Genomic DNA, 24,510 nt, shown 5'->3' with positions numbered 1-24,510 from the left:
TATATTTGTTCATTTATTGCTTATTTGGACTGTATGGTGGTTTAGAAGTACAAGTGCCACAAACAGCTTTGAATGAAGATCATGTTAAAAATGATCAGGTTTTTTTGAGGTTTCCTGAGTCTGAGTTTTATATGTAAAATTTTTATTTTAGTTCTAAAAAGCTGCTTTTAGACAACATCAGTACACAGATATAAAATAAAATGAATTATTAGGGAAGGTGGTGATCACTAGAAATGATCTAGCAGTAGAAAGGAAAAGCAGGTGAAGCACCATGAGGGCAGGAACACACTTTGTGACGCTCCTCCGATTTGTTAAATCATTCACACTATTCAATAGCTATTAAACTTTGCTTTCATTTGGGAGTTGAAAGAGTCAGAAAGCACTTATTGGCGAGCCGAGACAAAATGACCCGCCTGGCTGAAAAGAGCTGAGATTTCTCATCAAAGATGTTTATCCTGCCATAAATCCCTTCATCCCTACTGACAAGTCTTCAACCATCTCTTGTGATGGAAGAAATAAGGAAGGAAATTGTTACTCAGAAGCAAAACTACTGCACTTCTTTCAAATTTCTTTAAAACCTCATTGCTACACGAGCATTTATTCACTACTGCGCTGACTTCAAGTCCTTTCTAATGTCTCCATATATAATACTTCAGATCATCTAAAAAAACATATATACTTTGCAACTCATTCATTCATCCTTTCTCCCTTTTCTTTTCCATTTTTTTTTAGTTCTTTCGTTGACATTTAGCTCTTTTTAATGACTTTTTCTTCTCCACTCTTTAAAACCCGCACTGAACCCAGCAGCACTCTTTAAAAAACCACATCCACCAATAACCATCACATTAACGAGCTCCAATCAGCCTGAGCCTGAGATTCCCTCCAACCTTAATGACCAGCAACTCTACAGTGATCTCACGTGAAATAAAATCAGTTTTAAAATGACTTCACTTTTCCTTCTTTGCATTCATGAAAAAAAAAAAATTGTCTTTTAAATACCTGTTTTTTTTATATTTATATTTTAATATTTAAAATAAAATTTTTAATTATAATCATAAAACACAATCGATCATAGATTATGTAAATCGTCCAAGTCCCCGTGTGGGAGTCATGACTATGGACACCTGAGCATAAGATTGGTGTGTGCTTTTTGAACATCCGTTTAAAACGTTGTCCCCTTTGATGTTCTATTAAATCCCCAATTTTTCTGGAAAGATGTTTTACTAGATTTTGTGGGAATTTGCGCTCATTCAGGGACAAAAGTGTTAATAACTCAACTGATGTAGCTGAAGTGATGAGGCCTGGGGTCGTTCATTTCAATTGGGTTTGGAGCTCGAGATCTTCTACTCCAACCCATGTAAAGCAGATCCTCATGGAGCTGGATTTGTGTACAGGAGCATTGTCATGCTGGAACAGGTCTGGGTTTCCTAGTTCAAGTGAAAAACTTCATGCATCCAGTTTGGGGAAAAACCCGCTATGGTGGAAAAAGTCGGGTGTCCCAATACTTTTATCCATAAAGTTTATATTAAAATTATTATTATTATTTTTTTTTTTAAGAGCTACATCAACCTCAAAGGTTGAGAAGATACAGCTGTTACGGGAGACCAATCTTTTCAGATTTCTTCTCAATGATGAAAAGGGTGAAGTTCTCCTTAATCTTTTTTTAATTCCACAAAGTTGACAGGAAGCTAGCACCCGAGTGAGTCACCTGCAAGAGCAGCGATTGGAACCGCTTCAGAAAATGAGATGCAAACACTCTCTTGCAGATGAACGTGACACGCTTGACTCAGACGTTCTTCAAGAACCATGAGCAAGGAAGCACAAGCGTGAAAGATCCGTGTTCGCACATAACGTGTGACGAGAGAAAGTTCTTTCACACGGTGTTCTTTGGAGACTTTTGAGAAGTTCGGCGAGTTTAAAAATAAAACGGTGGAATAGGAAGTCTGAGATACGTGTTTGCTTCACTCGCGTTAAGATGTAAGGAAGCACACATGAAATATTTCCTTCACTCGAACTAGGAGACCCAAACCGGTTCCTGCATGACAATGCCCTTGTGCACAAAGCCTGCTGCATGAAGATATGCTTTACATGGGTTTGGAGTGAAAGATCTCCTGCTTTAGCGTTCTAACCTCAACCCACCTACATTAGTACCTGCCTTCACTATGGAGAACACGCCAAACTCTAGTGGAACGACTTCCCAGAAAATTGGATGTTCTTATAATAGCAAATGGGACTAGTTATGGAATGGGATGTTCAATCTTCTATCAATCTGATGGTCAGGTGTCCACAAACCTTTGTCTATCGTTGTTACAAATATTCCTTAGATGTTTCCTGAGCAATCTTAAAGATCAGACACTTACAATTCTTCTGCCCTCCTTCGAAAAATCTGTGCTGTAATTTTGGCTTTGACATTACTGAGCAGGAACAGTGAGTGCTGTGTAATATCTCAGCGTGAACCTCAGGAGAACGGTCGGGCATTTACAGGTTGAAATGTTCTAATTGAGAGCAGTAGGTAAAGAATGAGAAGTGAAACATCCATCAAAACCCACCAGCCAACCTGAGATGCCCAGTGAGATGATACAGGAGTAGAAGCAATATTTGTAATAAGCCCTGAACCTCCTGCTTTGTCATGGTATCAATTACTGCCAAGGGAAAAATGGACAAACTGCACTCTGTTTAGCTCGACATATCGGATCATTTCGCCCGGACCACAAGGAGATACTGTCCGGTGGATAGTAAAACTATCCAATTAAAAATGATAAAGGGGTGTAGAATAACAACATAATGCCATTTGGCTGACCAAAGGTCCAGCAGGACCTTTAGAGTTGTCAAACCGCTATATATTTCCCTTTCTTCTTCTCACCTTGCAACAGTAAATGACTACAGCCAGAGCAAATCTCAGATCATAACTGCTGTAAGAGTATTTTTTAATATATCTGTTGGCGACCATCGAGAACCGCTTGCTTGAGATGGTTTTCCTCGTTAGTTCGTTATCATTCATCACTCGTGCCATAAGTGGCTCTGTTGCTCACTTCCTCACCACCATGTACGAGTTGGAACGAAAAAGTTTCAAGACTAATGGTGGTAACTGGTGCTATTCTGACCACGTGCGTTATGGGGTGAAATAGGGGTAAATCTGGCACAATCAATCTTCGAGACGTTTCGAGGCTTAAGAGCGGAAGAACATGAGACGACAAGAGATCGGGGGGACATTCAATGAGCTCAGCCCCCCAAAAATGTTGAAACCCTTTGGCAACTTGTGCATGATGAAACATGTCTGCATTGGTTGTGTTTCAGTTTCAACTAAAACAATTTTTTATTTATTTTGGAAAGCTGGAAGTCATGTCTCTGGCTTGGCATTGTGACGAACCTGTGTTCTTATCAAGTGGTTCCCTGGGCCTCAATTCCAGGGTGGTGTAGTCGTGCATTACATCTGGGCTGCTGGAATATTAACGCACTAAACGCTATATTATATTCCTGCGTAGTTCTGTATCATTTCTAGTGAACTAGCACATTAAATTGGTGACCCAGTCCACACATGGTTGAACGTTCCTCTCTCACCAGACCGCCCATTCACCACTGTGCTTGTGGATTCAATGAACACCAGTGGTGGGCCGTGCATTTGGTACCAGGGCCTTCAGTCCACCTTTTAATACCACCACTATCCCATCGCAAATATAGAAACCCTCAATACTGTACAAAAACGCAATATAACAACACGTGTCTTTACAGAGAGAGAGGAATTTTTCATATGGAGGGTAAAAACCATTTCACTAAAACAAGCTCCAAACCTCCACACTACAACCACAACTGTGCACCTACAACATCTGGAGCAGTTCAGAATCAACATTTGTCTAATAACGTGACAAAAACATAAAAATGTAAATAAAATCCAATCTACTCACCAGAGATGCAGACTCATAATGTGCAGCGCCCCCCAGAGGCTGTAATCCAGTGGTACCGCTCGTATTCACTGGTCTGAAAGTGGAGAACAAACCCTTTCCCGGTGCTGAGACACGCTAGCTAGCTTCAGGGTTGGATCTGCTCTGTAAGGAGAATCTGAAATCTGATTGGTTAAAGAAACAGAGGTAAAAGGCCAGCAGTACTGATTCTGAAGGCTCTGAGCAGATTAGATTGACATTGCAGAACATAGAGGCGGAAATCTGATTGGACAAAAAAATCGAATATCCACATACACGTACTGGAAGCAGTGCAGCCGAGAGGAACGCTACGAAATGAGGAGAATAAACTGTTGGGAATAAATTAATACAATTTCATTGAACAAATATTAGAATTTAGGTTGTAAATGTAGGTCAGTGCTTCTGATAGTGTTTAGGCCAGAAGAGAAGATTTTTGGAGTCAGGTTTTCAGCAGTTCTTTTTTATCGCTTTCCATCCGATTTAGGCGATCTGGATGTGTTGTTCATTCTGGAGTGATCTTAGAGTTTCTGGACAAATTCTACCCAATCAACTGACCTTGCAGCATTTAAAGCGTGTGAACCTGCAGAGTTCTTCTTGCAATGCTCAGCACTCACTGTGTTTCTATATGAACTCGATGACAGCCCTTCAATCATCTGATCAACTGTTCATCCATCATGAAGGAAAGACACAGTAAGCTTCTTTTGTCTAACCAGAGATTCCTCTTTACTGTCGAGGACATTTGTTAGAGAGAGAGAGAGAGAGAGAGCAGAATTCATCTCCAATTACATTTCTAAAATTGTGTCTCCCTGAAATCGTCTCGTCTCTTTAGATCTAAAATTGGAACAAAAATGTCGTGAAATGTGGTGAAGACGATGTGTGTTTCCCGTCTCTCCGAAAAAAAAAACACGTTTCTTTGGCACATATGATTATGAGAAAAGTTCTTTAAGGTGCACACTGTGTGATTTTTAATACTCCTTTGCGATATTTGCTTGTCAGACTGTACGAAAACGATCCCCATGCCACATATCATAATCAATTCGAAACTTTTAGACCTTCGTCTCTCGCTAACGGTAGCTAGCAGCAAACAAAAAAGCGCTAATTTTGTTCATTAAATGCCTCAGTAATAAAGACATCAAACAAACACTCCTTTACCCTCCAGCACTTAATAATTAATGTTGTACTGACCACCTGATTTGCTTTAAGATGGTTTGAAGTTGTCACGCTAATTGCATCATCAGGTTCTTGGTTTAAAGGTCGTCGTCGTAGGAGAAGACACACTGTGTAAAAAAATTTCCGCAACGACTTCTAATCGTCTGTCGGCGAACAAACCAGCGATCAAAGTCTAGACGACATGTCTAGACAAATCATCGCCATGTAGTTCATTTCAGGGTTTAGGAACAGGATCTGTTTTAGACAAGAAGCTGCTTTTTTTTATGTGAGAAATTAAATTAACACAAGACCCATAAAATCTCCAGCTTCATCTGTGGATGTTGCATTATAAATTTGATCGAGAAGGTTTGGTTTGGCTGCAGCCTCCAGGTAATGGCTGCTTACAATACCGGTGAATCTCAGACACAAACCATCAAAAGTGTTTGGTGGATGTCAGGGGAACGTTTCCTTTTGTTTCACGGTTTTATGTTGCTCCATTAGTTACACCCTGGGGAGTGTTGTTCAGGTCAAACTGCAGAGATGTTAAGGAGAAAAGTGAACTATAGGAGTACTTGGGCATAACTTTCTTTTATTGTTATTAAAATCTCTGTTCTGTTTACAAGAAAGTACTTCATTTATCTATGCTTACACACCATCACCTTCAAAACTCCCCTTGAACTGCAATACAGCGCTCGCAGCGTTCCTGCCTCTCCTGGAACGACAAGCATGTCAAGCACCTCCTGTGATTCGCACCGGATCGACCTTCGAGCTGGATCTTCATCTCCGGGAAGAGGGTGAAGTCCGAGGAGCGATATCCGGTGAGTAGGATGGGTGTGGAAGTGAGATCATGTGTACTGGTCTCCGACGTTCATTATGCACAAGTTGCTGAATGATTTTAACATTTTCAGTGATTGAGCTCGTTCAAGGTCTTCCTGATCTTTTGTCGTCTTCCAGCGATGTTTTTCCGCTCTGGAAGTTGTTGTTGCATCGCCGTATGTCAAACGTCTGCCCAGTTTCGAGCAGACTCTCACGTTTGCGCTTTGCTGTCCGTGATGAAATCGTAGACATGGTAGCGAATGTGGTCCGAACCGCACCAGTTACACCGTTAGCCTTGAAACTTTTCGATACCACCTCGTTCATGAGAAATCGTTTAACTCCTCAAACATCATGACTCTTCACACACTGTGCCCCACCACACATTCTACACACATTCAGATCCTTTATATCCGTCTTACCTTTTGCCTCTACCTTTTAGTTCTGCTGCAGTAGCTAATCTTGCTGTCCCTACTTACAATGTGCAGCTGGGGATGGTTCCACCTCAACAGCCTAAAGATCCATGACGTTCCTGAGCAACTCAAGAACTTTGGAGATGGATTTGGACTAGAGTTAATATCAGCTACAATAAGTCAGGACCACAGGTTGCGTGAACAATTCTGCATTTCAGCACCGATCACTGAACACCTCGACAATGCTGGAACTGTAACCGGTGGCTTATTAGGGATCAACTTGTCTGTAATGCTTCTTCGAGACAACGTCCATTGTTAAAAACCCTCTACAAATAAAAATGAATTGATTTGAATCCTTCTTTCCAACTCTGTGTTAAAGAGAGGGCTTCAGTTCCATATAAAACGTAGAGCAGCTTTCTGTTCGACCTCGACCCAATAATATCACTCGTCTACCCGCAAAAGATTTCTCATACCTGGAAAATGCTAAATTGCATGCCACAATCTCCTACTATAGATCTCCAACCCTACATAACTCCTTTGGGATGAAAGAACGCTGATTGCACCCCAGGCCTCCTCACCTTCTCACCTACATCAGTACCTGATTTTTACTAAACACCCTCACGGCTGACGAAGTCCACAAATACACTGGAACATCTTCCCAGAAGAGTGGAGGGAATGTGATGAACAGCATATGAGTGGAAACGTCAGGATTTTTTATATGGACGAAAACACTATGTTTTAAATCTGAAGTTTGTTCCGAATGATAACCAGGAAAAGAAACTCAGCACTTCACGCCATTGTTATTCGAGCAATGTTGTGCTTATGACATTTAAAGCTCTGAGTGGTTTAGCCTCAGCATGTCTCCCTGATCTCCTGAAACAGTAGACAATCTGGAGCTCTTCACTCAGCTGTGACAGGGCCATTATTGCTGAGGATTAACCTCGGCTCAGCCGGTGCAAGATGTTTTTCTTCTTCGAATATCGCCTCTGAACTGGATTTAACAACGTTTTAAAAACAAAACTTAAAAAAACAAAAAAAACCCTAATCTGTTTAACCTGGTCATTTCACATCATCTCAGATTATTACTTATTAATAAAGAATGAGACTTGATTATCAGATTTATAATCGATTCTTTTAGGATTCGCAGATTCCCTCATCGTTCAATAGGTACTAATTCTAACACGTAGCATCTTCACTGCATCAGGACGAGAAATAATCAGGCAACAGCTGCTGGTCTTCTGCAGGTCTTATGATTAGACCTCTCAGCTTGTTTTTTCATCTCAAGGTGATCATTTTGAAACCAGCTTGGATTTCTTTACACTTAATGCATTTTGTGTTTCAGTAAACACGACCTGAGGCACAGTTCAGGCAACACGTTCACCCTGCGCAAGATTGTTACTGAAGAGGAACAAAGCATCTGATCTGCTCTTTATAGCAATGATAAGATTTCAAAAAAGCAGATTCGTCTCAAGTTCCCAATGAAGATCTGCCACCACTTTTCTTTTATTTTACTGAACGGGGAAACAGAAGGATCATCCCCCAAAACAAGAAGTTCTCGATGGCTTCTCAGTTTATTCATTTGTCTCTTTTTTTCTTTTCTTTTCCCTTCTTTCCTCCTATCTTCCTTTCTCTTTTTTTGCCTCAAGTTTCATGCTTGATTTCTCTTTCTAGCTCTTGTCTCCTTTCTTCCACTTTTTTTCCTGCCTTCTTTCTCTCTTGCCTTCTTCCTTTCTTTATTTTTGCCTTTAATTCATGCAATTTACCTTTCTTTCTCTCTTTTCTCTTATTTCCTTTCTTTACAGATCATTTAGACAGTTGCACCTCTCTCTCTCTCTCTCTCTCTCTCTCTCTCTCTCTCTCTCTCATCAGCTGTAAACACTAATCATCTCCAATCACAGCACATACCTCAGATTAGCACCAGCCCCAATGCCTTTGGTTCCTCCTTCAAAAACAAAAGTCTGCAAAAGGACAACATTAAATCACCAACATAATAATAATAAATAATTCTATTTCAATCCAGTAAAATGGCAGAAATAACTTTTTTTTTATATTCATACACACACTTGTGCTTGTCCCCTTTTCCAGTATCAGATGTTTTTTCCGTGAGATCGTCTCCAGAACCACGGCCTTAACAGTATTCGCTGTTATGATCTTTCCGATTTGAGTTTTATTCCATTTGTATGTAAATGTTTGTAAAAAAGTGCAGCATCCTCAGTTGTAGCGGAGCCGAGATGACAAGTATCGCCTTTAATGATGCGATATACCCCCTTACTCAGCACTTTATTAAGAACACTATGCTGGGCTCACCTTTTTTGGTGAGGCGAAAAGAAAAGTGGAGAAGCAGAAGATCCGAGCAGATCCTGAAGAGAAGAAATGACAGGAACACTGGTCACTGGAACCTCAGGGGCATGAGATGCCTTGCTTTCTCCAGCGGTCGACAGAGTTCAGTTGTCTTGGTGTTAGAGTGTGTATTTTTTGGGTTTTTGGTGTCTTAATGCCAATTTTAGCTCTTGTCTGTGTGTTTTTTTTTTTATCTGCTTCATCGGACCGAAACAGAGCATGTCTGGCCTCCTGCCTCGACTCAATGCAACAAACATTATATATATATATACAGTGAGGAAAATAAGTATTTGAACACGCTGCTTTTTTTGCAAGTTCTCCCACTTAGAAATCATGGAGGGGTCTGAAATTGTCATCGTAGGTGCATGTCCACTGTGAGAGACATAATCTAAAAAAAAAAATCCAGAAATCACAGTGTATGATTTTTAAACTATTTATTTGTATGATACAGCTGCAAATAAGTATTTGAACACCTGTCTATCAGCTAGAATTCTGACCCTCAAAGACCTGTTAGTCTGCCTTTAAAATGTCCACCTCCACTACATTTATTATCCTAAATTAGATGCACCTGTTTGAGGTCGTTAGCTGCATTAAGACACCTGTCCACCCCATACAATCAGTAAGAATCCAACTACTAACATGGCCAAGACCAAAGAGCTGTCCAAAGACACTAGAGACAAAATTGTACACCTCCACAAGGCTGGAAAGGGCTACGGGGAAATTGCCAAGCAGCTTGGTGAAAAAAGGTCCACTGTTGGAGCAATCATTAGAAAATGGAAGAAGCTAAACATGACTGTCAATCTCCCTCGGACTGGGGCTCCATGCAAGATCTCACCTCGTGGGGTCTTAATGATCCTTAGGAAAGTGAGAAATCAGCCCAGAACTACATGGGAGGAGCTGGTCAATGACCTGAAAAGAGCTGGGACCACCGTTTCCAAGGTTACTGTTGGTAATACACTAAGACGTCATGGTTTGAAATCATGCATGGCACGGAAGGTTCCCCTGTTAAAACCAGCACATGTCCAGGCACGTCTTAAGTTTGCCAATGACCATTTGGATGATCCAGAGAAGTCATGGGAGAAAGTCATGTGGTCAGATGAGACCAAAATAGAACTTTTGGGTCATAATTCCACTAAACGTGTTTGAAGGAAGAAGACTGATGAGTACCATCCCAAGAACACCATCCCTACTGTGAAGCATGGGGGTGGTAGCATCATGCTTTGGGAGTGTTTTTCTGCACATGGGACAGGGCGACTGCACTGTATTAAGGAGAGGATGACCGGGGCCATGTATTGCGAGATTTTGGGGAACAACCTCCTTCCCTCAGTTAGAGCATTGAAGATGGGTCGAGGCTGGGTCTTCCAACATGACAATGACCCGAAGCACACAGCCAGGATAACCAAGGAGTGGCTCTGTAAGAAGCATATCAAGGTTCTGGCATGGCCTAGCCAGTCTCCAGACCTAAACCCAATAGAGAATCTTTGGAGGGAGCTCAAACTCTGTGTTTCTCAGCGACAGGCCAGAAACCTGACTGATCTAGAGAAGATCTGTGTGGAGGAGTGGGCCAAAATCCCTCCTGCAGTGTGTGCAAACCTGGTGAAAAACTACAGGAAACGTTTGACCTCTGTAATTGCAAACAAACAAATATTAACATTGACTTTCTCAGGTGTTCAAATACTTATTTGCAGCTGTATCATACAAATAAAAAGTAAAAAAATCATACATTGTGATTTCTGGATTTTTTTTTTTAGATTATGTCTCTCACAGTGGACATGCACCTACGATGACAATTTCAGACCCCTCCATGATTTTTAAGTGGGAGAACTTGCAAAATAGCAGGGTGTTCAAATACTTATTTTTCTCACTGTATATATATTTGTATATACACTCTATAGGTTATACTTTATGGAGAAGTAAATTGTTCTGTTTTCCTTAATTATGTATTGTAATGTTTCAAATTATGAACATATTACAGTACATAATCCCATAATGATTAATATCCTTTAAGACTCCTGGGTAGAATACACCACGTCTACACTTACCATGTTTTCAAGTTACGATGGCGTCATCAGAAGCATCTTCATCGTAAGTGGTTGAAAACCTGTTTTTACAATCATTTACACTTATACAGGCAAAAAATTATATGAATTAATACCAATAAGCATCACAATGGTGTCCATCATGGCTAAATGCCTCTGTGCACTCCAACAGATTTTAAATCTTTACTCTCAGGCTTCTTATACGGTGTAGAAACTAGGAACTGGGAGACCCCAAACCTGCTCCAGCATGACAAGTCAAGTTTATTTCTATTGCGCTTTTCACAACAGACATTGTCTCAAAGCAGCTTTACAGAAATCAACAGTGAAGGTGAATGGTGTGTGTTTATCCCTGATGAGCACCATGGAGACTGTGGTGAAGGAAAAACTCCCTTAGATGTTATGAGGAAGAAACCTTGAGAGGAACCAGACTCAAAAGGGAACCCATCCTCATTTGGGTGACATCAAGAGTTTGATCATAAATCTTTCAACAATACAGAACACTGGAGAGTGAGAACTAACATGAGTACTGGAGTATAAGATTATAAGTGATGTTCTTTTAACAGTCTTATACAGTCTTTATGGTTATAAAACTAGGAGCTACTGAGCAACTCAACATTTGTGATCATCACAGATCCAGCATCAACTTCTCCATGCCTTTAAACACTCCAGGAGGTCCAGTGTCAAAACTCCACACATGTAGTAGGATCCAATTGGCACTGGTACGTCTCTAGATGGTTCGGGATGATTGTGAGTTCGGCATCTACTTCTTCAAAGGTCCATAATCTTCATGAGGTGGGACATAACTGGAGCTGGCCAACCTCATGATGTTTGAGATGAACGTGAACGCTGACTGCACTCCCAGGCCTCCTCACCTCGATCAGAACCTGATTTTACTATAGACATTGAATCTAAATGAGCACAAATCTCCACAAAATCTAGCGGAACATCTTCCCAGAAGAGTGAACGTTTATTACGCTCAGAAGTCCACACACATTTTAATGCTCGGAGATGTCTTCCAGACATTTTCAGTACGTTTCTTTCTTCCTGTCAACTTCGCTTTATGGTTTGTATCGGATGCTTGTCAGATTTAATGTAAAATAGTCGTCTCTTGGAATGCGCAGGGGTTCGGCTCGGAAATCTGAGACAGAAATCTTCTCACATTACATCAAGAACAAACGTGTCGACATGATTCCGTGCACCGAAGCTCGCAGTGAGAAGCCCTTTTGCTCGTGGTCATGTTGCTGCAGGTTAGGCAGAGCAGGAATTGGACCCATGCCAGAGTCTGTGTGTGACAAGCCAGCCATCCGGAGCTGAGGAAGTCTGCTGTGGGGGGGAAGTTCCCCTAAGTGAAGAAGTTCCCTTAAGTGAACTTCTCCCTCTCTTTGTTGCCTCGAGCTGCGTTTAAGTGAGCTATTTTTGGTAATGTTGCGAGTTCTTTATAAATTTCTCTACACGGAATGATGTAGCAGCGAGTCAGAGGAATGGAAATACCAGTTATTTATTATCAGATGCCTTTTCTAATAAAAAGATGTTTTTGGAATCTGAAAATTGTTTCAATGATACTTTAGATTTGTTTGGCCCAGATATCAAATCAAATCAAATTTTTAGTTTATGTGCAATTGGAAAATAAAATGTGAACGATGGCTTTAAAAAAAAAAAATTTTATACTGAAAGCAGAAACGGGAGAATTGTTTAAATCACGATATCAAAATATGATCAATACCCTGAAGTGCACAATATTTCCAATCTAGAATCCGATCCTACATTGGAAGCCGATATTACATTTGTACGGCATTTTGGCAGACGCCCTTATCCAGAGCGACATACATTTATCTCATACAGATAACTGAGCAGCTATGAGCTTTAGGGCCTCACTTAGGGGCCCCATTTGGTACGATTGGGATTTGAACTCATGACCTTCGGCTCTAAAGACCGTGACCGCTAAGCTGCTACCCACAAACTAGAGCAACATATTCAGAGATTGCAGACAATCCAGTAGAACATCCAGCGTGTGTGTTGTTCTGTAATGAGTGTGCTGATAACATTGTAAAAAGAGGACGTGTGTCAGACCCATTTCCTGTCATTCTTTTGTTGCTTTTGAAAAGCACATAATGATCCATACAAACCTTTTTTTAGAATGACGCCTGAATGGATTATGAGCTGATCAGATCTTTTCCATCCAGGTTGATTAAGAGAACCATAAAACCACATCATTCGAAGTAAATCAAAAATAATATACGATTTTCAGAACAGAAAACGAACAAATGCAACATACACACACACACACACACACCAAACAGATAAAAGTCTGGAAGAAGAATGTCTTCCTTGTACCCTGGGAGATGGTGGGACCAAAGAAGCAGTGTTTGAGATTTGAAAAGAGCCCGGTGCAGTGAAGGTTGAGATAAGAGATGTGTCCATTTATTTGGTGGGAAAAATCCCAGAAGGTCCATCAATACTTTTGCATTCACTGTGGAAATCCAGCGTGCAGGAAAAAGGACAGTTTGTGGTCATCTTACCTTCGCTGGTACATATAATAAGCATACACCATGGACTTTCCTCCAATGTGACATCAATCTAAAGGGGCTGAAAATGCAGGTCTTGGTTTCACAGTCCTGGGATGCGACTTTCTTGGTCACTAGCGCAGAGCATTAACAGCTGATCCACCACTGTTCCTGCTTCAAGACAAATTGTGAATAATGGGCCAGGACGAGAAAATAAGAAGAAAAAAAAGGGAGAGCAGTCACCTGGGGCTTTGTGAAACAAATGCATTTGTCACAGGATGACAGCGGGGAGAAGAGAAGAGGTCGCACAGTGTACTGCTCTGAGACGCGATCGATTTTTCCTAAATAATTTCTCAAGCCTTCGTGAAATACAGCAAGTCTACGCTTATATTCTGAGACGGCAGGCGATGGGGTTGCAGGAAAACACGCTGGAGTGATCAATAATAACGAAGTCACGTGTACTGGGTTTATCCAGCTAAAGCTGAAACAAATCCAATCACCTCGGGTTCGCCCTTTAGCAACTTCATAGTGATGTGAAGATCGCATTTTGAATCGCTTTCATCCGAATCGATTCTTTGAGTCATTTTGTTGCTTTAATCATAAACCTGCATAATGTCACGCGACAAAAAACCGAACGACTCGGTCTAGAAGAACAGAGAGGTAAACTATTGAAGTTAATACTTCGGAGGTCAAACTAAAAAAAAGGTCACTGCAACAAAATAGACCATATGCACAAAAATACTGGTTTAACTGAATTTCACAGCCACATGTGGTTCTTCTTTAAACCTTCACCACAACGTTGAAGGCACACAATTGTATATGAATGTTATCGGGTGTGGCAGCATTACATTTTCCCTCCACTTGAAGTACGTGTTCCAGCGTGACACAAGAGATGTGTACAAAGCCACAAAGCCAGCTCCGAGAAGAAATGCTTTACATGGGATGGAGTGGAAGATCTTTTGCTATAAAGCTCTAACCCTCAACCCTATTGGATGAGTAGGATTAAGGAAACTCAGGCCTCCTCACCTTACCTTCATCAGAAACACTGCACGATGTAGGACTATCCGGCAGGATCCAGGGTGTTTTATGGTCCAGATAATAGATCTGAGATGTATCATTAGTTGCCTACAGTCTCAAAACAAGTCCTAATGGCTACGAATGGTTGCACAGACGTATAAGAATGAACATGGGGATCAGTCCAGTGCCAACAGGGAGGTACTGCTTGGTACTGTTAGTTGCGCGAGTGTTCCAGTTGGGGGCAGTATAACTCTGCCTCAGTGTAGGAGAACAGCAGGACATGACAATGAGCTTCTAAGTGAATTTAAATTACGACAATGATTCATGAGCTTTAGAGGAACGTCGAGGCAGACCATCCTTTAGAGACGCCATTTCTATATTTATATACAGATATATTTATCAGTTAAAAAAAAAAAAAAAAAATCCCAATTAACACAACACAGTGTTTAATTATTATATACTTGAGTCAATTTAATAATGAGGGAAAATGACTATCAATGTGTTCATCAAACCATGTGCTGTAAACAGCTCATTCGGAGGAGGCTGTGCAAATTGCAATTACAAGCAGATACGTGTGAATGTGTGAACAAGACCAGAGCGTAGAGCGAAATAAAACATGAGATCGGTCTAATCTTACTTCCCTTCATTCACAGGGAAAAGAGCCTTATTAATCGGACTCATACAAGGGCCAGGGTGGTACCACGGGTCATCAGATATTATCGTCAAATAATAGTCACCCATTAGAAAGCGGAGTTCTACGTCACCCGTAGGGTTTAATTGGAAATTCATGGAGACCCTGACAGGAGCGATATGACAGCTGAGGGTGAGGAGTTGACACCGGGGCCTAATTTAATTCCGACTGCGGGAGCGCCGAGTGTCGAGTGTGGTAACGTCTCGTGAAGTGTCCGTGGGAAAATAAGTGTGTAAGCAGGGGGGTGGGGATGACAACATTTGTCTTTTCCGAGCTTTCGCCATACTCCGCTTGACTTGATGGTGCATGGTGTCACATTTGAGAAAGTAACAGGAGTGTGTGGAGAAAAAGGACCTAATTGGGTTGGGCAGAAATACTTTTCCTTTAGGGGAAATTTAAAATCCTGGAATGTTGAGGAGATCAAAATGAGTTCTGCTGCTAATGATCAATAAGTCACACACATACATACATACATACATACATACATACATAAATATATAATGTGTGTGACTTATTGGTGGTAAACACACACACACACACACACACACATATATAATGTGTGTGTGTGTGTGTGTGTGTGTGTGTGTGTGTGTGTGTGTGTGTGTGTGTGTGTGTGTGAATATGCATGTATAAAAGGAGTGACTCTGGGACAGACGCACTCCGTCTGGCTGAAATGAGACACAGCCAGGTGGGCAGGGATTGTTGGTGCGCTAAATTGCTTTGACGTTATTAAAGGAAAGGTGGGGCGAAGAACAGCAGGGAGGAAAGAAAGAGGAGGAGGAGAAAAAATGGAGATAAACTGTAGGGCAGTTCAGAGAGAGACGAGGTTGGAAGGAGGTTAATGTAGCAGACAAATGGGCCAATAAAGCGAATATTGAGATGAATAGCAGAGGGTGGAGGAGCAGATGACGGGGCAGGAGTGCTAACAAAACCACCGAGTGATAAATGTGAACTAATAGACACAGCAAACCTGCTCGGATTAGATCATTTTATATACGGGGGGGAAAAAAGGATAAAAATAATTCGCATGTGAGATAAAGACGTCATTTGGTGTAAACATTTATTGTTGAAACTTAAAAAAAAAATAAAATAAAATAAAAAAAATAATGTACACCAGTAAACATTAAACAACCTTTGAGAATCCACACGTTTTCATTGAGAAATAAAAGAAAAATATATTTATTTATATATATTTATATATTTATATAGCGAATTGTATAAATGTGCAAATTGTTTTTTTTTTTTTCCTTCTCTCAGTGCCCCAGAATATATCTTTTTTTTTTTTTTATTTTTTTTTTTTTTTAAGATTCTGAAAAAAAAAAAAAAAATTCTGAACAGGTTTTTTATCGTGTGAGGAGGAGAATCGGAGACGGGCGAAGCAACATTGTTCGGGGTGAAGATTATGATCTTAAATAAAAGTTAAAATCGAATGTCCCAATAAAAAAAAAAAAAGTGATCATTTAAAAAAAAACAAAAAAACAAACAAAAAAAACCAACCCCCCAGACTGTGCCTATTCTGAACAATCAGAGGAAAGAAAAAAAACAATTGAATTATTTAGCTACTATATAAATTATTTACAAAACAATGCGTGGGTCGTCTTTTTAACTCTAGACACTGAGGCGTCTTCGTTTTTCCTAGGTTTTTTTTTTTTTTTGAAGAAAAAGCGAAGTGGCCTCGGCTCGAAGGCACGACACGAGACCCGCTGAGTAGAGCACACGCTTTCACAGATGACTCCGTGATTCGACCACACCGACGGGGTGATGGCTAGAGGGGCAGATGTGCACCAGGAGGGGGCCTTAGACAGGGGGGTAAATAAGTGACAGATGGCGGTTTGAATGGTTGGTAAAAATTGTGTTAATCTGGTAACATAAAATGTTTTTGTTGATTCTAATAAAAAAACCAAGAAAAAAATAAAAATAAAACGTCGCATTTTGATGAGTTCCAAGTCAAATAAATATAAATGGCGTTATATACGTGACCTGCCTTTTTTTTTCTTCCTTTTCTCAAAATACCCTCTGTGAGTATTTATAACCCAAGACTCAAAACATCACCATAAAAACAGAAAAATAGAAGGAAAAGTGGGTGATAGAAAGAAAGAAAGAAAGAAAGAAAGAAAGAAAGAAAGAAAGAAAGAAAGAAAGAAAGAAAGAAAGAGAGAAAGAGAGAAAGAGAATGTGCTGGTGCTGTAAGGGTCATGGTAGGGGTCAGTTACAGGTAACACTCTAACTGAGAGTTGGCTCGCTCCGCTTGTCTTCTGCTGAGGGGGGCGAGGCCAGGCAGTGTGGCATGTTGCCCCCCTGCGACGCAGTGTCTGGAGGGCACCGTGGACAAGATGGTGTAGGATTGCTCAGAGGACAAGTATGAACAAAAAGAAGAGGAAAAGCAGGCCAGGCACGAACGCCCGCTCAGAGAGCCACAGAGCCCCCCTGCAGGTGCATGGCTGATGCCGTCGAGCAGATCCATCACCACCTGGACTTGCCCACTCACTGCGGGAAAGAGAAAGAGAAATATCACTTGCACACTATGTATTTATTGCACACCTACTGTAAGACATAAATTCTCCATGTACACCATCAGCTTATATATTTTTATAAAAAATATCTCATGCTAATATATATACGTAAATACACACACACACGTAGATAATTATAGCTTTCTTATGCCTCATTAAACAATAAAAAAACAGTAAAGAGATGAAGGCAAAAAAAGGAATAATGTTTAAGATTTGCTATCGTTCCTGCAGGTTTAAACAAAAAATCTAATTCGAGACTTTTTAAGACCCTGTGGAATCTACCAAAGCAGCATTCAGAAGGAAAAATGTTCACGATTATCTTTATTAAAAAAAGTCAAATCTTCGCAGGGGTGTTACGACACGAGGATCGTACCATTTTCGTTACACGGGGGTGCTCAATGTCTGATTTTACATGGAACTACTGGTTTTCTTCCCGATAAGGTAATATACAGCCTATTTTTATGTTTCAAAAATGTGATCTGCACAACAAATCTCGCAGTATCGCAACGTGTCGCCGCAGAGCTTTAAATAAACCCTTATCGTTTTTTTTTTTTTCCCCCCTGGAAAATACGCATTGCTCTTCTATTTTCAAATTAGGTCTAAAGCTTTGGGATGCAGAACAGGGACAGAGGACTGAATATTTAGGCCAATGTCACTGCTCCTGTCCTCTTTCCGCTCGCGTTATTGGCTTCACCTACACTGAGATCTGTCGAGAGAGCCTTCCTGGGCCCCTTCCTGCCTCGACCGCCGTGCCGAATTCCCACAGGGCCCTGTGTGAAGGAAGAGAAAAAAAAATATGGGTGAAGAAAAAAATAAAAAAATTAATAGAAAACATTGTGGGGGGAAAAAAATAAATAAAATTGAGCCTCACTTGGTGATTAGTGACCATGGAGGGAGCGTGGAGCAAAGGAGGACGAATCTGAGGGTTGTACTGAAGAGGCTGGCCAAGGAGAGGGTACCGCGCATCACCTACGCCAAACAATAATCCATCAGGTGGAAGGTTCATACAGAAATAGAACTAGCAAGTGTTTTTCCAGAGAATCTGAACTCACCCTGCCCCTGGACAACGGATCTGGAGAACTGAGGCATGATGGGAAGCGAAGTGAGGCCGGGACGGACGTTCTTGACGTTGGTCAGGTGGGAAGGAGCGGGCGACTGTGCCGGGGATGTGGACGGGCTGCCAAGCTGCGTGTTGCTCTGGAACGCAAGCAGGGTTTCGAAACATTTTTGACACAAATACGCAGACTGTGGAAACGAAGCCCTTCGGAAAACGAGACGTTTCGAAGAGCCTGAAAGAACATTGTTTTAACTAATCCATGATTGTATATTTTATTAAACAGAATAAGGCAATAGTATGGAATCACATTCTTCAATACTCCGTGTTCTCACTGAGTATTATCCAAAGCGCATCAGAAAAAAACCCCAAAATGTTTATAATTTACTTGGGATGCGTCCAGAGTGCAGACGCCGGTGGATTTCTGGCTGCGTTGATGGTCCAGACTGTGGTACTTGCTGTGTTTCCACTGCGGAGGCGAGTGCGGCCGCGGCTGCTGGCCTGGAGGTAACGTTAGCTGCATCATCACCATGCCACTTCCTGGAGGAGGAGGAGGAACGCCTGTACACAACACACAACAAAATGACATGAGCAGATCACAGCATTATTAACTAAGCATCATCTACAACTGAGCTACTGAGCATCCCGTCTTTCTAACAGTTAATAAATCATCCATCCCTTTATTTTCCTCTGACTCAATGCAATGTTCAACTCAAATACAAAAAATTTGTGTTGAAAATTTTTGAGTTGAATTTGGGAAAAGGCAATCTGATTATGTGTTGAAAGGGAATTGGAAAAAACAAGATAATGACTAGAAAACTGACACTGAGATATTTTGTATTTCCTCGCGTTTTTCCGTTCCGAAGAAGGCCCTTGCTTCATTTTTATTTAAGTTTATTTTTTAAAGATTGCCATAACTGGGAACAAAGCAGCACAGGAATGACTTTCTAATTACCACCCCGTCCGTATCTGTTCGATAATTGGATCGTTAGGGCTGGAGAACATCGTTTCAATTAGCACCTTAAAGCTCGATTCGGAAATTAACCTGTGGGTGGGGCGGGAGGATAAAGTCGGGAGCGCCGTCGCCCGCTACGCGACTTCCTTTTCTTGTGCCGAGGCTGAATTTCACGCACGATGATGATGAAAACTCGCCCTTCCTTTTGAAAGCGTTCCCTATTGAATATCGCTCGGATTTAGAGTGCAAAGCCGTTTTCTTCTTCTATCGAGGTGCACCATGTGATTTTGTGGAGTTAGAAGCTCCTCTAGTGTTGAGTAAAGAGGCACTGTAGAGGTGGTATTATGTGTGTGTGTGTGTGTGTGTGTGTGTGTACACTGTGGTGAGGATTAGGAAGATTTAAAAAGGGAGAGCAATAAAAGGGATAAAGAGGATATCGATTTGAAGGGGTAACCTGCGGGAGAGATTTTCGCTTGTGCGTGCGTCGAAGCAATAAAATGCGATGGGTCAGGTGATGATCGAGAATTTTTTTGTGCCACTTCAGCACAGGTTTTTCAAAAAAGCGTCACAAATTCCTGACTGTGCATTATTGGTATTACGCGTCAGGAAAAGCCTACAGATGGTGCCATCGAGTCCTATTTAAAAAAGGTAGATTTCCGAGACATGAAATATTCATTAGGGAGCGTTTCTCCCGTTGCTCTAAACGAATTTTGAATAAAAAAAAAAAAAAAAAGAAAGAATGTTGGTGCCAGAGAAGAGGATGTTGACCGATCCGAGTTATAGGTCATACTGGCCTAAAGTACCTGAGCACTGCTGGGAGGGAATCTGTTGGGAACTGCAGGGGGAGGACGTGCGAGGGAACGGCATCTGCTCCGTGCCCGGAGGGGGTAGGAATCCCACTGTGGAGCTGCAAACACACACACACACACACACATAAGGAATTTGATAAGCAGGTCTTGCTATAATAGAATTCCACCAAATTGGGTCTACAGTTGACTTAATACAGCACAAATTCAGCTGATTGCCTGGAAATTGGACGGAAATGACTAATGTAGGGCGCTAAGGCAGGAGCGGAACGGGCCTGAATATACCCCACGCAAAATCTACCGGGACGTGCCTTCAGCGCACACAAGAAACTCTGCCGAACTCGTTTTCACAATAGAGAAACAGAAGTGGCAGCGCAGACATTCATCATGCACCGCCCGATTCGGGTTTTTTTTCCTTTCCGAGCCGCTGCTCCTCTTCTCCTCTGCTCTAATAAGCATGTAAAGTGCTGGTCTAATGAGCATATAAGCAGCGCAGAGAGCGATGTGCCAGTCGAAGTGCACAAGCAGAACCAGAGTAAACACACACACACACACACACACACACACACACACACACGCCCTGAGGAATAAGCCCCCTGCACAGGCTGCCTCTTATGAAGGATGGTGGATGTGAGAAAGAGCGAGAGCGAGCGATCCTTTCGGGACCGGCTGTGTTCTATTAAGAGCACTCGAGTATCTGGTTGCATAAATCAGTGCCGAGCGTGGCCTAGTAACATCCACGCTGCTTAAAAAAAAAAGGTGACCTTTTCTTTTTCCGTTCGAGCCGACGCGGCCTGACCTCTTTATCTGGAGCCGGAAGCGTGGAAGTGCGAAGATCTGGTTTTGTTTCATCATGCATCCGAAACGAATAAAAGGTCTAACACGAGGAGAAAACAAGACTGGTGTGGTTTAGGTGTGGAGAACGTCTCGTGGTGCTAATTCTTGTGCTTTAGACCCAAGCGTTCATGGTTGTTTAATTGATAAATGAAAATGGTGGAGGAGACGTACCTCATGGCGTTCTGTTGATTTGGTGGAATAACACTGTAGTAGACCTGAATGCTGGACGCATGGCTCGACTGGCTCGGAATAATGACTGGCTGCTGATATGTCTGCTGGGATCCTTGGGGCATGGATACCTGACCAAACAAAAACAACAACAAAATATATATAAGTCACAGTTTGGTTCAATTTACAGTTAGGGGGAAGAAATGCAAAATATAAAACTGCTTGCTGTTTTTTTATTAACGCAGTTTATTATGATTAACATTTCTATGAACATTATTATAAATAATTTTTTTTAGATATTATTCATTGTATAGAAATTTAATCTATAAATATCGAATAAATTAATGCAATACAGTTTTTTATTATATTAATTAAAATTGCGTAATCGATTAAATTGGCACAAATTATAATAAAAACATGTAATCAATTAAATCTAAAAATTTGTATTGCATTTGTGAGCTCCCATTTGAGTAATAAAGGTGTGTATATAAGTGTTTTTTTTTTTACTTTTTATTTTCTAAAGATATGATCGTCTACTTCATTCATTCACTCTCTTAACATGCGAGATTGTCAGGATTTTCTCCTTTTTTGAAGGTGGACGTGACGCACTCACCTGATAAGATGGCATTGAGGGATACTGGACCATCATGCCTTGCATTTGATTTCCCATATTGCTATGTTGGCCACTGACCAGGATTTGACTCGGCGGCTGCTGCTGCTGCTGCTGCACCAAGCTCTGGTAGCTCGGCTGCTGATTTGGCATCACAGTTTGGTAACCTTAAAGAGATACCACAAGGGAAAAAAATTAGGACCAGGACACTACAAATTCAAATCGCATTCAGGTCACGTGATGCTCGAGTTAAAATAAAAAAAAAAGTGAGAGAATTAAAAAAAAAAAAAGTCATGCAATAAAATCTTTAAAAAAATAAAGGAAATCTCTGCGATATTTTGCATAATTGTAACCGAAATCCGTCCAAGAGCAGGCGTTCGTCCTCACCTTGCGTTCCTCACGGTGCGTTGCGAAATCACACTGATATATGGGCTGGATTGGAATAATGCGATTATAAAAACGATAATAATGATAAGTAGATTTAAAAAAAAAAACAAACAAAAAAAACAGACCGACGCACCCAGATAAGACGCAATGATGAATTTCAGCTACGACGCTACGTCCCGAAGGTGCGAGAACGAGACGTTTCTGAATCCTTTCAGTCATTGCAAGTGCTGGAATTAATTATTTATCGGTGGAGAAAATGTCAATTAAACCAAATCCACCTAATTACTCCCTTGTTAGCTGAAATACTTTACGATCGCCCCGGTGGCGGCTCCTGCGAGTCTTTTGCCATTAAATGGCTTTTCATTACCTCAGAGTAGGTCTACATTAAAACGCTTTTCATTATGGCTGCTCAGCACCTTCGCCCGTTACATCTTTTAAAGGGTGTTGGGAAGAAAAAAAAAAGGTTTGCAGAAACAGCCTGGTGAGGTGAGACCTGATAAAAGCAGCCAACACGGTTTTGTTCCGACACCCATTATAGAGAAGGATAATTTGCATTGGTGTCAAGGTTATTGGGAGGAGGACGAGAGAGGAGGAGGAGGAGGAGGAGGGGGAGAAAAGGTGGTGTACGACCAGACGAGGCTTTTGAAAAGCTCTCGCCGGTGGAGGTACCCGATGGGAAGGCGATGGGAGGCCTGTGTGGGAGTGGAAGAAAGTGGGGGGTGTGAAGGATAGGCAATTTTCAATTTCTCTTGGCTTTTGGCCAAAGCGACAGCAATCAATTTAGCCCTGATGAGAAGGAAAAAAAAGTGGGACAAAAGGAATGGATGGCCCACGGCGAGGAGCCCGAAGAGGAGCAGGCTATTTTTAGGTCACTTCCACTTAGAAAGCCGGCATGGGAGGAAATTTAATATTAAACATTCTCTCTGCAGATTGACTGAGCAATGGAGAAAAAAAAAGATGAGAACGAGAGAAGGAAAAACAAGTTATTGCGCTAAACTCCCTCGGAAACGTTTCCGAGACGTTCCCGCAACGCATTGGATGCTCGAGGGCAAAAAAATGCACTGTCAGGTGCTTATGATTAAGATTTAAGACTCTGGGATAGGGTAAAGGCGTGGGGGCGTATGTGTTGTCTTTCTTCTTTCGAGGGCAGATGCTTTGTTTCCTCAGGCTCTCGTATTTTTCATTTCCCCTCCTCGAGCTGACTGCGAAGTTCATTCCCCTCATCCATCACTACTGATCTGATCTGGTGTTTTTCTGCATCAAGGGAAAGGAAAAAGAAAAAAAAAAAAAGAAGGAAAAGAAACCGATGTTCCCTGATGTCTTCACTAAACCGAGTTAGAAAAGGCATTCGTTTTTCTCTTTTTAGATTGTGTTCAAAAACTGAGCTTCTAATGGCGCTGAGTGAGGATACATCTACCTGTTTCCCTTTTTCCAAACCAAATTTAGTCCAAACTTCAATTCACTCCACAATTAATTGACAGCAAACGTGAAAAAAAACAAGGTTGTCAAGCTGAAAAGGGTTCTACTGATTAAGTCTCGGAGTCACTTGATGCTGCACGTCCACATCATCAGATGTGAAACAAACAGAGATGTGCTTCCGTTTGAGGAGGAGTGAGGGGCTGGAAAAGAGACCGGTTCACTGTGAGAATCTTAGCGCCTCTCAGACAGTGTCCCGGCCCCGCATTCAGCCGCTCTGAGTCAGAACCTTTTTACGTCAATCGAGAACCGAGAAGAACGTGGCGTGCATCAGATGCTCTGGGACCTTTAAACCCGTGACGAGGATGATGATCCATATCTCTGCAAACCTCCAACGATTCATATATGGACAGCTCTAAAACGGACAGCTCATGGTGCTGAAATCCAAACGCCTCCAAGAATCTAAATGAGGTTCTTAAAAGGATCGGGTTCAAAGCCGTTAACTCCCCCCCCCCCCCCCCCCCCCCCCCCCCTTTTTTTTGAACAACACTTTTACACTACAGTTAAACAAAACAATCATCAAAGCATGCTGGGGACACAAAGAAACAAATTTACATCAAAGAGAGAGACAAAATGATGGAGGAAAAACAATAATTTTGTATTTGATTGGAAATGCTTATTGTATCTGTTTAAAAAGGGCTTAAAAAGGGTTCTAAAAAAAAAAAAAAAAAAAAAAAAAAAAAAAAAGGGTAATAAAATTCGAGCACAAAGGCGCTCGGCTCGGCTGTGTAATTAGCTTTCGGCGCCGCTCCTCTGCCCCTGGGGTGCTTCCTCATTTCCAAACGTTCGTGTAAAAAAAATAAAAACGACACGCTAGG

General features: G+C 41.4%; 1 protein-coding gene across 26 annotated transcripts in view; it reads right to left on the bottom strand.

Annotated features, from left to right (window-relative positions):
• Nucleotides 1-14,798: 14,798 nt before the first annotated feature.
• Nucleotides 14,799-24,510, bottom strand: part of LOC310723866 (R3H domain-containing protein 1-like) — a 39,261-nt gene continuing 29,549 nt past the window's right edge. For all 26 annotated transcript variants that reach the window (XM_083537303.1, XM_083537299.1, XM_083537309.1 and 23 more), the window contains 8 exons: nt 21,833-21,996; nt 21,223-21,350; nt 20,212-20,315; nt 18,842-19,014; nt 18,452-18,596; nt 18,271-18,368; nt 18,098-18,169; nt 14,799-17,373 (listed from right to left, as the gene is read on the bottom strand). In XM_083537303.1, coding sequence (XP_083393429.1) covers nt 17,371-17,373; nt 18,098-18,169; nt 18,271-18,368; nt 18,452-18,596; nt 18,842-19,014; nt 20,212-20,315; nt 21,223-21,350; nt 21,833-21,996 — 887 coding nt within the window. In that variant the 3' untranslated portion in view covers nt 14,799-17,370. The remainder of the gene's footprint in view (nt 17,374-18,097; nt 18,170-18,270; nt 18,369-18,451; nt 18,597-18,841; nt 19,015-20,211; nt 20,316-21,222; nt 21,351-21,832; nt 21,997-24,510) is intronic.

The sequence above is a fragment of the Silurus aristotelis genome (assembly GCF_946808225.1).
Source record: "Silurus aristotelis genome assembly, chromosome: 3".
Lineage (NCBI taxonomy): Eukaryota > Metazoa > Chordata > Actinopteri > Siluriformes > Siluridae > Silurus > Silurus aristotelis.
The sequence above is the reverse complement of the archived record's forward strand: the minus strand, read 5'-3'. Positions and strand labels throughout refer to the sequence as shown.